Here is a 15,036-nt window from a genome sequence, read left to right as displayed (position 1 = left end):
GGTTTCTGCCAATCTGACCCGAGGGAAAATTCCTTCCCAGCCCCAAATATGGCTGTCAGCTAGACCCTGAGCATGTGGGCAAAATCCACCAGCCAGATGACACACCTGTAGTAATTCAGAACCCTCCCCATGTAATATCCCATCATCAGCCACTGGAGATATTTGCTACTAGCAGTCGCAGATGGGCTACATGCTATTGTAGGCAGTCTCATTATACTTTTCCCTCCATAAACTTATCAAGCTCAGTCTTGAAGCCAGTTAGGTTTTTTGTTCCCACTCCTCCCCTTGGAAGGCTGTTCCAGAACTTCACTCCTCTGATGGTTAGAAACCTTTGCCTAATTTCAAGCCTAAACTTTTTGATGGCCAGTTTATATCCATTTTTCCTTGTATCAGCATTGGTGCTTAACTTAACTAACTCCTCCCCGTTATTTATCCCTCTGATCTATTTATAGAGAGCAATCATATCTCCATTCAGCCTTTTATTAGTTAGGCTAAACAAACCAAGCTCTTTGAGTCTCTTCTTGTAAGGTAGGTTTTCCATTCTGTGGATTATCCTAGTAGCCCTTCTCTGCACCTGTTCCAGTTTGAATTCATTTCTCTTAAACATGGGAGAGCAGAATCGCGCACACTATTCCAGATGAATTCTCAACGGTGCCTTGTATAATGTAATAACATTTCACTGTCTCTACTGGAAATACCTCAGCTGATGCATCCAAGGATCACATTAGCCTTTTTCACAGCTGCATCACATTGGCAGATTTAGGGTGAATCCTGGCCCAGCTCTACAGATCATGAGGCATCTGCATGGAACACCTGACCATTTGTACTCTGTCCTGGAGTCCCGTACTCCTGGGCGGCAGAGATCTCTGTGTGGCCTTGCCACCACTGGTTCCTTGGGCCATGACTGCACCTATAATCTCCTACCCCTGGGAAGGCAGAGAGGTATATGATACATAACACTGATTAAAAAACAGTGGCATGATTATGACCCACTGTGATTTTCGGCCCCCTTCTGGTGTCATTATCATACATTTGTGCTCATCTACCCCCTGTGGCTGAACACTCTTTCTGATATGTATAATCTGTTTAACTGCCTATAATATTTGCATAGAACCTAGTTACTAACTCTTTGAATGAAAGAATAAATATTCCAACATTAGTATTAATGAAAACATTTCTGCATTCATATTATTTTTATTTTATGTTTTATGTAGTTATGTATATTGCTGACATACATACCTGTTATTAAGCTCCATAGATATTTGTGTATTCTGGAGATGTTTGACAGATCTTTTCACAGGCAATCAAATGTATTAATTGCTTGATGCTGTCTATAGTCAAGTTGTAGTTGCAGGAGATGCCATTAAAGATATCATATCAAACAATGATTTCTACATGGTAATTCTTAAGAAAAGCAAATGGCAATTTTTTGGGACAAAGTAGTAAGGAAACTAGGGCCTTTTATTTTTATCTGTGTAAGCTGTAAACACTTTCTTCAGAATAAGCAAGGAGTAGTCTAAGCATTATGAACATATACAATAGTATGTCTTTCCATTGATGTTACCTCAGAGAGATCTGCTTACAAGGATTGTCAGAAAAATGAGGTAAATACATTAAAAAATTTATTGAAGGGTCTGAAAAAGCTGTAGATTCCTTTCCCTGTACATTTTTTGATCATAAAAATGATGGGTTTAGTTCTATAAATTATACTGTGCACAGTAACATCACTCATTCCTTTAATATTTTGAATGCATTCTCTTTCAAAAGCTTCCTTAAAGGCATCCAGTCAGACGGAATACTTATATAGCTATAAATTGACAAATTGTTCTCTGTACTGACTGGTAGAGATAAGCTATACAAGTTCAGCAAGGTGCTTGTACCTTGGAAAGTAGGGCTACTACAAATCACTGCCCCCTAAATCCCAGAAGAGACATGATAAAATGGAAGTGAGCATCACACAGTCCATCATTATATAATGTACTCAAGTGGCTCAACTCTGTTTGGCTTGGCCTCAAGCAGACTTGTATCATAAAAATCTTACAAGCTAACAAGAAAAAATATATAACAGCTAATAGGCAGGCGTGGAAGGTCATCCATTGTGGAAAGATCTATTAATAAAGCGACTTAATACATTCATATTTACATTATTTCTGCTGAACTACTGAGCTAACAGCAAGTATTTCAGGATGATTCATAGTGCCCTCTTCCATTACCCGTGAAACCACTTAAAAAATCTCACAGCTAATGAATTTAATGGCATGAAGGCCAAAACTTGAATAAATATCACTCAGCACAGACTCATCAATAACAGGGGAAATGTTTATTTTTATAGCAAAGGGGGGCTTTTACCTATTGCTTCAATCATAAACTACCTTCTGATCAAATTTTGGTCACCCCTAAAGTAATCAGAAGTGGCTGCCAAGCTACTTGTAACTGTTTGGCCCTTATTCACTCCTCTTTTCAAGTGTTTATGTTATGTAAACAAGCACTGAAGTAATTGTATCTTTTGGTGTTACTATACCGTAGCATTTAAAACTTTCATCCTATCACAGTATATGGAGTTATAAAGTAAACTCTGTATTAAATTATATAGTACAACATGGAGAATGGCACCATATTAATGATGTTTGTGTTCCAAAATGATGCGTCTCAGCAATCAGATTCAGTTAAAATCTGAATGATAGACTACATTACAATTTTCACCCTTAAAAAAACAAAAACATCTCAGTATTTCTTAAAAAATAAAATAAAAAAAATAAAAATAAATAAAAATAAAATCCACTTTTATTGTGAGAACTTCGCAAAGAATGAATTGGCCTGCCAGGTGCACACCTGAATGAAGAAAACAGACTTTAGTATATTTTTTAAAAATGCCTGAAGGTCAGACAGAGCTTTATTGGACAAATATGAACTACACCTGAAGCTCATGGGAAGATGAGCCCAACAGCAAAGTCAAAAGGGATGTGTGTGGTAGTTTCTTACTGATTAATTACGGCCTCTTCTCTTCCCTCTCCAGTACAACCTTCTATGAGCTCTAGGTCTTGTTGTCTGAAAGATTCCCCAGAGTCTCTCCTTGGTTGATGTAAAGGAACATTTTGAAGTTCGTTGAGACACTCATGGGTGACTGTCTCCTTCTCTACAAAAATACCACCATTTCAGTGAATAAAAATTATTTCTCTTTCATCCTACTACTAATGATGGTTGGATAGATGTTAAACAAAATCTTTATCAGAAGATATCTCTAATAGTCTTATAACATCATAATGGTGAACTACAGTATTAGTACTAGAGATGGACCCAAACCATGCCCACAGAGCTGAATACCTTCAGACTTTGAGTACATTCTAGAATGGATCTGAACTTCCAGGATGGTCCTTGTAATGAGCTGAACACAAGATTCTAACACTTCTGATCTTCCAGGGTAGGACTTAAGTTGAATTTTGTAGTTAGGCCTATCTGCAGTCATTATTATGTATAACTTCCAAATTTTGTTGTCTAAAGACAAGAGTGCTATCAACTGAGATTTATTTACAGTCTCTGTGGATGTTAGTCATGAGGAATTCATATGAATGTGAATATCATGTGTAAATCATAAGAATTCTAACTTATTTTTAATAGCTCAGTTCTTTAGTCCTGATGATTACTTGTTTATATTATAGTCTACCAGAAAATCGTTTCTGATTGAATTGTATATGAAATTTCTCCAATGGAAATGCACTGTTTCATATAATATTTCAATCTAAAGCTAAACAATATAGTACTATTCAAATGAGTGTTATAGTACATTATGTATGGATGTGTCACGATCGGCCTCAATCTTCCAAACACATGAGCAGTATGGGGCTACTTGTGCATGTAAAGTTATGGACATGCTTAAGTATTTGCGGGATCAGGGCCTTAAATGACACATCCGTAGATATTAAGTTCAATGAGACTGTGTATGCATAAAGTTATATGCATGCTTAAGTGTTTGAAGGATTGGCATCAAAGTACACCACTCATTTTTTTTAAATGTCACAAAGCTGAAAATCATTACAGTGTTGTAGTCTTTAGAGTAAAAATAACGGGCCAAATTGCTTATGTTACTCCACTGAAGTAGTTGCTTTAAAATGAGAATTAAACTGTACTTGCATTTTACAATCATCATATTTCATCTGTAAATATGGTTAGACTTTAATATGTTGAAGAAAAACAGCATGAATAAATCTTTCAGGTAATATTAGGAAAGGGTTACCATTCTTATTTTTCCAAACCTATTTGTGTTAAAGTGGCACACAAATTAAGTTCAAAGCTGTTAAGATGTACCCTGTAGCTTTTAAGGGATACAACTGAATGTACTACACTTGCACTAAGAATTAAAAGGAAATATTTAGTGGGGTATGTATGAACATAGTGAACTGAATTTATAAGTGAAGTAGATCATTGCTTTGATGTTGTTATATTATTGCAGTATTTCCTAATATTTTATATTCATTGACACTTTTCAGAATGAATAATGTGAGACAAGACCTCTGCTAAGTGTAGCGGCAATAGTAAAGTATTGCATTTGAAGAATTCATCCTTCTTTTATAAAGAGATGGGTATGAAATTATACACTCTGAGTCTTTAGATGCTGTATATTTGTGAGGATATCTTTTAACTAATAGAATTTACAAACTTCCAACTGTTTTATCATCTTGTTTTAATTTTGCATAGAACTGTATATACTTTTGTAAAAGTGCTTTGAGATGGAGTTCTGTGCTTCATACTAAAGAAACTTGACACTGTAGTAGGACCAGGAAAAGACAAATAAAAACACTACAAAAGCAAGGAATTTCATGTTTAAGATGGAAGGCAAACAAAATTTAAGGTGTATAAGAAAAGGAATAGAAAATAATATTGAAAATATTATAATGTCAGTATATAAGTCAATGGTATTTGATGGTACTTATTAGTGGTGCTCATTTGGTGTATAGGTTTTGTTCTGTTCATCCTATCCCAAAAACAATATAGCAGAAGTAGAGTGGGTTCAGAGATGGGCAACATATAATTAGGGGCTTTGTAAGGTCACAGGGCATATACACGTAAACATGCAGACTATGTCTTCTAAAATATAATCTGATAGAAATGGTGGAAATTCAGTGGAAGTTTAGAGGATAAGAGCCTCATAAGATCAGGCCTAATTACAGTAGCATTTAATGCCACGATACTGTATGTCTTTAGCACATGTTTAATTGTTATTTTGTCATCTTAGGCCCTGATCCTGATGAGATGCCCACATCTCATTGCAGGTTCAGGGACTTGGATTATAAGCTTCTTGTAGCATTATGTCTTGATATCCATCTTCGTTGTCCTTCCTATACCTGATCTTTTTCAATTCTTCATTACACGCCTTTCTATGTTGTGTGCAGTGCTCTGGTTGTGGTCTTTCTAGCCAAATATACAATGCCTCAAAGATCTCTTTTCATTGTACTCTTCCAGATTTATCCATTCCAATATTTTTATTTTCCTAAATAAGATTACGATGTTGCTTATTCATCTCTACTTGATAAATTGTTGCAACTCTTCTTGTAACTGAGCAGTTTTAATACCCATGGAACTTTTAAATAGAAAACTAAATTCTCAGAACATATGTTGCTATTTAATTAATTAAATAACGGATTGCAAGTAAATTCAAATTCAACCAGTACATATTTGGTGAAGAAATATGTATAAATAATAAATTTAGGAACTGAAAAGAACTAAAATACGAACAAAGCACTACGGTTTAAATGCAAAACTTTTAAGGTTCATCACTACTTAATATATTTGCTTTGTCATACGTCAGTGGGTAGCAATATAGGCTATTGTAGCCTTGTCAGTAAATGATACAACAGTTCAATTACCACTTCTGATTTTGTGGATGCAGAGTGGATAATGAAATATTCTTCCAAAGTGCCATGAAAATAGTTCTGCCAAAGTCCTAGCTGTGCTCAAAAAATAATTTTCAATCAATTAACAATGAGCTATGTATAGAATAGCTTTCCATTATGTGCTGGGGGGGAAGGAGGGGCAGTCCCTTCAGCTTACTGGATCACCTTTTTACAAACTCGCCTCCAAGCTGGAAAAAGAATCAGGGTGGTTTCTCTTTCTGGTTGACTTTTACCCCACTCTGGGTACTGATGCATCTTCTCTTCCAGAGATTTCGTTTTAATTCTAAGGCTTCCGAAGAGCAAATATTTTGCTTTTAGAATATATCAGATTTTACCAAGAGTCAGGTGGTTTCAGAGAATTTTCCTAGGGAGATAGGCTTCCTCAGATAGACTCTACAGGCATTTTGTGTAAAACAGACAAACAAATAGATGCTACAGTCCCTTATCTCTCCTCTCTGCAAGCATGTGCAGTCCTGGTACATGAGATTTATCAGAAGATAAGGAGGAAATTCTCAATAGAGCTCTTTGTTAAAATATTGGTAGCTCATCACTGTTACAATTTTAAAGTATTCTACCATTAGGGAAGAATGTGAGGTTGGCAACCAGGTGATGCAGAACATTACTCCATTCACAGTCCAAATGTGTCATAAAAATGGCAGCATGGTATGAAAATCTATGCTACTTAAAACAATCCCATATTGGAAAACCGTTACCCTGTAAAAACTACAAACCCTACAACAAACTTACAGCCCAAGCAAAGAAGCATGATATATTTAAAAGGGGATCTACTCCCCCTGAAATAAGATGAAAAAAAATCAGTAACATGCTTTCTTCTCCATCATTTCCTTGGGTTTACTTTGCTATCTGAATAACTAGGCAGAAGTTAAGAATCAATGTTTTTAAACCCTCTTATTCCTCCCTTTACCTTTCTCCATATCAATTTAGCTACATGGCCTCTGATTATAGGTATGTTTTCTTGTGATATTAACCAAGAACCATCCCATAGGATTAATCAAAACCAAAATAAAACCAGAACCCAAACTCTGATGATAAAAGGCTAAAAGTGGGTAAGAATTCTGTGAGATGGTATCTTCAAAGAAGCAGAATTATGAGGAAATAGTTTTTCCTTCTTTCAAGATACCATCATCACAAGATTCTCACTCTTGGAGAGTAACTAGCTCAAAGGATGTCTCCAAATAAAAAGCTGAAGTAAGCAAAGCAAGAATGCCTTACACAGAGCAACATGAAAATGTTTATTTTTTGTATAGCAATCAGGAATAAGATATCTCTAAAAGACAATAAAGAGGTGTTAAAACAAAGCATAGCCTCAAAGGTTCATTCTCAGAAAACCAGAATCTTTCTGAATTTGTAATCCTGAAATGAGAGAAATCCTGAGACGTAACAAACTCTTTGGGGACATAGAGTTTGGACACCCTATATCTGAAATGGGTTCTTTCATCACTCATCACCCTACAGAGAAAGGCTGGATTTGTCTGCAGATTGGAAATGCCTCTCTTCACATGGTGCTGCACAACTGAGACCACAGAGCATTTCACCTAACTTGGACACTACTGCAGGTTTTCCTGCGTGGAACATGATTTGAGCCTAAATATCATAATAGAGAATTTTGGGCAGAGGACATATTTTATAGTTCTGTTTTTAGGTAAACAGAAACTTCTGTCATGCTAATACGTATATTGAAAATTAATTATACCGTATTTGTATTTCATACATGGACTTTTTGATCTAAGAAATTAAAATATCTGAACAGTACTCTAACAGTAATAATTAAGAATGAAGACAGGTATTACAGTGGATAGACAGCATTATGTGAAGAATAACAGGAGGATAAAACTTCACAGCTAAGCTAATTCCCATATCAGACCCACACATTTTAGGTGCTTGTTGGTTTTAGATGAATTTTCATGCACAGTTTCATTTCCAAGGAATTTAAATGATTCTGTATTAAGTTGGTTTGCACAGTCTACTGTGCATTCAGAGCTCTAAGGAATCGTTGGTATGCAGATTTAGACACACACACTTTTATCACAAGCAACATTTTTCTGTGGTATAAAAATAAAGTTAATGAGATGTAGACTTAGTCTCAAAATAAGTAAAATAAAAATAACATCAGTAAGTTAGAAACAGTCTGTAAAAGAAACTAATTAGCAATTCAAGGCCAGATTTTCAGCTCAATCCAATGAAGTTGCACCAGTTACACCAACTGAGGTTCTGTTCCTAAATCTCTGTCTCTCTCCCTTCCCTGCCTAGCACTTAGATTCTGAAACAGGGTTTTGCATGATATAGTCACACACAAGGCTGACAGGTTTAGTGTTTAAACTCCTCTTATCCACAGCAGTAAAATGGAATCCCCCAGGGAATATGGTGCATAAGTAAATGTTGAGTACTAATATTGTTGGGGCAAATAGTGCCCATTCTCTACAAGTGCAGAGCCATCATGCCAGCAGAAATGGTGCAGTACCATTGTACAAGTATGAACAGGATTTGGGGTCCATACAGATTGCGTAAAATTTACTTGTGGCATGGAACACACTGAGTTCTCTGGCAGGTAACTATGTGCCAGCACAGGAAGTAGGAGGCAGTGAGGCAAAAGGAGTAGTAGTAGGGCTCGAAGATGCATTGCTATGTGGATCCTATGGTTCTTCCCCCTTTCCATCTATAGAAGGAGCCATGCGAGCCACCAGAACTCCACCCAAAGTCGCCTTCCTAGAATGAGATAGGGGTACAGAAAAAAACCCTGTTGGAAACAAAAACCAAAACAAGTTACTGTGTAACAAATACATACAGCATACATTCCATGCTCAGAGGGAATGCCCCAAGCACTGAGCCAACTGAGGAACTGCATATTGAAACAGAGAATTTAAATTGTACTTTCTGGAGAGATGCGACTGGGCTAGCATAGTGAGGGGACAGAGCAGCAGAAGCAGGTGGGGCAGTTGCAGTAAGTTGCTTGTTTGGGCTTCCACTGGAGGACAGTGACTGTTATTTTTCTCTGTGTGGAATGGAGGTTTCTCAGTCAGTATGAAGCAGTCCCATCAAAGCCCATTTCTGGGCTGTGCCCCACCATCTGAGAAGCCTTACAAAACAACTATGCAGTTGGCAGCACTGAGAAAGAAGAGGCAGTAGACTGCGGAACTGCCCACTGGAGGAGGCTTGATCACTGCTGCCTAATGACTGTCCCTTGGATCATTTTAGCTGCTTCATACCAGCTCCTGCAGCGTTTCCATTCTTGACCTGCTTGCTGTCATGCAAACTGAAATTTGCGATAGATTCTATCTTGTGTGTGGGAATGTGTGACATGGAGGTAAAATGTTTGTCATAGGAGGTGCATTGCCCTTGGCACATGTGTGTATCTATTGTATAAGACAGGCTCTGAGAATTGGACAGTTGAGGACCTAAAAGCTTTGAGATCTCTTTCCCCTCCTTTTGGATGAACGCTTGGAAACTCTCCACACGAGTTAGTGTGACTGTGTGAAAATAGGATGAAAAAGTTTAAAGGTTTCATTGGGGTAAAAATGATGCAAACACAAAGACTTAAGTCCTCGAAGCTTAAGGGTTAGTAATGGATTACTTAAAAGTCATTTATACTCTGTGATAAAGTGAGAAGTTTACTGACAGCAGGAATACTATCAAATTTGAGCCACCAGATTAAGGGCTGGTTCATGTCAATAGCATCACAGTTTCCTGGCAGCAATTTATTCAGATTTTGTCAGCTACTTGTTAGTAAAGCAATAGTTACAACAGTCCTTAAAAGGTAATGGTAGCATTTTCACACTGTCTCGGAGGGATTTCCTTGCTCAGTCAGTCATAACTCTTCCCCTGGCTTTTTTGCTCCTCCATAACTGGTTTTGGAGTCTCTCATGAATGAAGCACAGTAGAAACAGGTGCTTAGTGTCCCTTCAAGATAGCAGCAGCAGGAGGAAGATACTCCTAAGTTGTCTTATGTAACAACGGTACTAGGAAATAAAGGTGATTATACCAACACAACAGCCTTTCCTTACAGCTCCTACTGTAGAAGCGTCATTCACTTTACAGTCTGGTCTGATGTTGACTGCCAGCTCCTCTGCTTTTAAATACCACAGAACCTTTCTCCAGATGTGTGTCATTATTGCCTCACTGCCAGTCTCTGCTAGAACTTTTTCCCAGGTCTAATTGACAAAGACATTAACACAGTAGTGTAAATCTGTTAACCTTATTTCATGGGAGATGTTTATTACTTAGTGGTTTTGAAGAGAGCTTGATTGAATTATTCTCTGTTTTGATTTGAAGTGCAGAATGTTTATTCTTGTAACCTGTCTGTTTCTTTCACAGGTATTTTCCTAAATGGGATTTATAGCTGATGAAATCAGATGGTTTCTGTGCTGTAACTCAATGTCACTCTGATTTATTTGTTAAAAAAAATTGCTATGACAAATTACGCGAGTGCTGCTTCATTTATTTTAACCATTGCAGCACTGAAGAATTTACATGCAAATTCAAATCTGTGAATGTTCTTTTTCATAAGAGGATTTTAAATAAATTCATATGTTACAATAACATTTTACAGGCAGACTGAAATTAAACTCTGCTACATGATACTGTAATCCTGTTAAATATAATGCCATGCTTTCCTGATTGCTGTTTAAAATAGTAACTCTATGGGTTTGTTTGTCTTTTCTTTCTGATTTGCTTTATTTTAGATATGCCGGGCAGCCCACACAACCAGTTCACGTTCAGACCACTCCCACCCCCTCCGCCACCTCCACATGCATGCACCTGCAGCAGAAAACCACCTCCAACAGCAGATTCTCTCCAGAAAAGATCAATGACAACTCGCAGTCAGCCCAGTCCAGCTGCTCCAATCCCTCCAACCAGTACGCAAGATTCTGTACATCTGCATAACAGCTGGGTCTTGAATAGTAATATACCATTGGAGACCAGGTATATAAAAACTGGGTCTACAAAACTTATGAGTGTACTATTCTAAAGAGTTTTTAAAAAGGGGAGGGGGCATGAGGTTCAGATGAGAAAATAATAGGAATGGAAGAAAGAATGGCTTTGTAATTCAGGTCACACAAAGCTATTTGATGTGAAGCCATGGTATTGTAAGCATTATTATTATCATGTTATTGATTAACCTAGAACATTAATGCTCAGAAAAGCACATTTTGAAAAATGTTTTTTGGGGGGTGATTGAACTCCAAAGATGTGTTCAATATGTGTGCATTCTGAACGTATTAGTTATAGATATGCATGCACACATCTGTGTACTGAGCTTCCCCTCTTGTGTGGCATTGAGTGGCAGGAGGCATTTTGCCTTAGAAGCATCAATGAAACTCAGCAAAGAGGCCATGTCTCGGGAAATCACTGCACTCTATAGGTTCTGAAAGCATTCAGCCTGCAGTCTTTGGTCTCCTGATAAACTCCTGGTATGAAACAATCCCCAAGCAAAGATCACTGTACATAAACATCCAGGATGTTTTCAGATACGTATACACAAAAGAAGGCTGAAATGGTATGAGATTACAGAAATGATTATAGAAGCAGCGCAACATTCAGTTGATGGCCTGTGGCCTGATCATGAAAGCCTTACTGCCTGAAAAAACAAATAATGAAGTCAAGGATTGCACCTCAGATAATTAACTTGAATAATATAGTCTGCTAAACGATAGTCTTAATAAAATACATTGCAGATTTGGAAAGAATCGGTAATTTAGAGATCCAGAATCTTTCCTCCGAGGTGCTTGCATGACTCTCCTTCACTTTTTTGGCTGAAATCTGAATAGCTAATTTTATGTTCATTAATTAGAGCTGGGCCAAGCATTCAGTTCCTGTCTGGTTCTCAACCTAAAATGTGGACCAGTTTACAGACCTTTTGAGTGAATTAGGTATTGAGATTTGCACAAGCTTCTCCTTCCCCACATGGAACATTGTGGGTCTGAACCCGACTAGTCTTGGCTGGGGTTTCCATTCAGTTTTCAGATTTTGTTCAAAACACAAAGAAATGTTCAGTTTATCCCACATGTACTAAAATTAATGAATTTCACACAAATCTGACACTATTTAATATAACTGGTACTATCAAAAAAGCATTTTCCTTTCAAATATGCATGTGCAGCTGCCAGTAATTTCAATTATTTAACTATTATCTGAGGGTAAAATTTAGTTGTCTTGCAATGAGATGAAATTGTTTGACTTTACTCAGAACAAAATATGCAATATATGTAATTTGGCTGCTACAATATACCAGTGTCATTTTGAATAAGTTACTCCCATCTGAAAGGGTGTGAATTTGAACGGAAAGGAGGGACTGATTTAATTTTGATCATAATTACTTTCTTGAGTTAAGACTTTGCTATGTTACATGCTTGAAAAATGAATGCCGGGGGAGAAATCAAGGGGTATGTCAGTTCCATCAGACAAATGCACATCGTCAGTTTTTTATCAGAAAATGACCTTTTTAAAAATAATACATAATATGGGCCCCATGATATTTTTCTGATGCTTTCATTTGAAATTTACATTTAACCATGTTTGCCCAGATTTCACCCACATACCTTCTGTAACCAGGCAAGATCTCTCTCTTAATTCATCTTTAAATTATATGTGAAATCTTTAGCAGAATTTCAAAATGTAGGCTTTTATATTAAAAAACTGAAGCCAAAAAAAGTATGTTTACTCTGAAGTAAATTCAACTGTAAGAAGTTGAGGGGAAAAAAAACAGAAAATAACTGGAGCACATACCCACAAAATATGTATATTTCAAGTACTCAGAACACACACCGATAACTTTCCAAACTGATTCCATTGCTGTGTAGATAATCATTTAAAAAAATACAACGTATAAAAGATGGTTGGTATCAAAATTTCTGATTATATTATTTTCAAGATGAAAGAAGCAAGGACTGATATTTAACTAATATTTCACTGATGCTATATTGCCTATTGGCCTTATCCAGTGCCTCATGAACACACTAGGAACTTTTCCATTGACTTCAACAGGCACGGGTTGGGTTTTATGTAGTCTTCCTCCATCATAATATCTCATTGTTTTCTCTCCAGACTTCGCTATTTGGGGGCAGATCTTTTTGCTAATTTAACTGTGCTCTCTTTTCATCTCCCTTCATTTTCAGTGATTTTCATTAATTTTACAGACTTTAAATTGACTATGAAGTATTCCCATGAAGTGCATTATACAGTCTAATTTTAAGTGATTGGTTGGCTAATTGATGACAGTGCTATACTCTGTGTTGGAGATTCACCATGGAGAACAACCTGTGGCAGAGTCTTGGAGCTTTCCACAGTCCTGCACTCCCAGCCGAAGGTGTTGGTAATGGCTTTCTTCATTGATTTCCAGTGTCCTCTGGCATTTGGCTGCAAGCTTTTAGGAAGTTGGCTGCCCTTGGTGGCTGCAGGCCTGTAGAATGTTTAACAGAATTTGCACAGTTATTCTCTGAGATAAATCTGGGATTATCTGGGGACAAAAATATGTCCCAGAATGAAGTTGTTACTGATATCTCTGTGGTCACCTGTCAGAGAAGACCTATAACACACAACACAGCCTTAGGAAAAAGAGGAGCTTAAGTCTTGCTTTTTCTCCTTCCCCATCAGATGGGAAGCTCCAGATTCTCTCTCTCTCACACACACCCCTCAGTTAAAAATAGTCTTAGAAAATACAAGTAAGCATTGCAATGGCAGCTGTATTTCAATGCTAAATCTTTCTTGTATAATAATACTAAAATCTACCTAATATGCATAAGCAGATTTTTTTTATTTAGAACATTTGTAATGAAGGGTAGATTTAGAGACATTAATTTATGGCCTACTATAATAACTGGAGAAAAATCAGAATGCACATGTTTATTGCTTATATCCAACGTTGTCTCATGTTAATCCTTAAACCTCACCAGGGTTTGTACAATCTAGCTACAGCCATATAGATTTAGAGATTTTTCCAACAGGTTCCAAGAACTAACCATGTGGCTTATAAATCCTGTTTACTACAGATAATCAGAAATGGAGCAAGTTTCTCAGCCTATCCATAGTGGCAGATATGTAATATTTCACATTTATATGAAGGAAAATTTCGTAATTCTAAAAATATATTTACCGCATTGAGATTAGAAGGATACTTTCATGTAATTAGAATTTGAAGATCTAGATTGAAGTGAAAAGGTCAGACCTGAAAGAACAGGTTATGAAACAGTGTATTTTAGAATTGCTTCTATATTGTAACACTTCGTAGTTATTATATTATATATAAAAAGGTAAAACAAAAATTCTATTAATACTTCTTGCTTCTAACTAAGGATAAATGTAAATGAATTAATCCTTATTACATCTCTGTGCAGGGATAAGTTGTTATCTCAGTTTCCTGGATGAATAGATTGAGGCACAGAGGGGTGAAGTGCCTTGCTCAAGTTCACCCAAGCAGTATTTGGCGGAGCTAGAAATAGAGTTCAGATCTGCAGGTCCCATAACTTAACATCAAGACCATCCCATCTCCTATATTAATTAATGTGATAGGGAAATGTTTTCCCCAATCATGAGCCCAGTTCAGACTAAACAGGTACGAAAAGGAAATTTGAGTGGAGGAGGTATGAGAGAGGCTGCTTGACAAAGAAATAAGAGGAAAAGTGAATCTGCAAAGAGTCCAGCAGATTGGACTGCCAATTGACTGAGATATAGTCATCCAGGAGTGTGATATGTAAGCATATATACAATTGCATAATATGGGTTCACATACACTACTGAGAACAACTTATTTACTATAAAAATTACTTATGAACATGCATTAATTTCATTGCAACACACAGATCATAATTTTAACTGTTTTCAACAAAAGACTGCAAAGATCTCACATAACATAAAAACATAGGTACCATTAATTCTCTTTTTAGCAGTATAATATTATTGGCCTCTTACATAAACTGATTTTTTTCTCCCCCTGAATAATGTAATCACAACCTTATTGCCTGTTTCTCCCTTCCCTCTAAAATAATTGTGTTTCAGGTTTCATAAATACTTGGCTCTAATCTTTCAAATCTTATGATTTACAGTGCCATATATTGTCATTAACTTTGACAGCCCCATCTGAATGTGTCTTATTGCTTTTTATAGGGTACATTTAAAACTCAGACAACTC

At 36.7% G+C, this 15,036-nt stretch overlaps 1 protein-coding gene across 3 annotated transcripts in view; it reads left to right on the top strand.

Moving 5' to 3' along the window:
* TENM1 (teneurin transmembrane protein 1) overlaps nt 1–15,036 on the top strand; it is a 428,532-nt gene that overhangs the window by 214,376 nt on the left and 199,120 nt on the right. For 2 of the 3 annotated variants that reach the window (XM_067548198.1, XM_067548197.1), the window contains one exon: nt 10,592–10,832. In XM_067548198.1, the coding sequence (XP_067404299.1) occupies nt 10,592–10,832 (241 nt within the window). Of the gene's footprint in view, nt 1–10,591; nt 10,833–15,036 lie in introns of those variants that run through there. The other variant, XM_067548199.1, reaches the window with a different exon arrangement.

Source organism: Emydura macquarii, unplaced genomic scaffold, assembly GCF_026122565.2.
Source record: "Emydura macquarii macquarii isolate MOO-44397 ecotype Brisbane River unplaced genomic scaffold, CSIRO-AGI_Emac_v2 contig_1253, whole genome shotgun sequence".
In the NCBI taxonomy this organism is placed as follows: Eukaryota; Metazoa; Chordata; order Testudines; family Chelidae; genus Emydura; species Emydura macquarii.
This window is presented reverse-complemented; position numbering and strand designations above follow the sequence as displayed.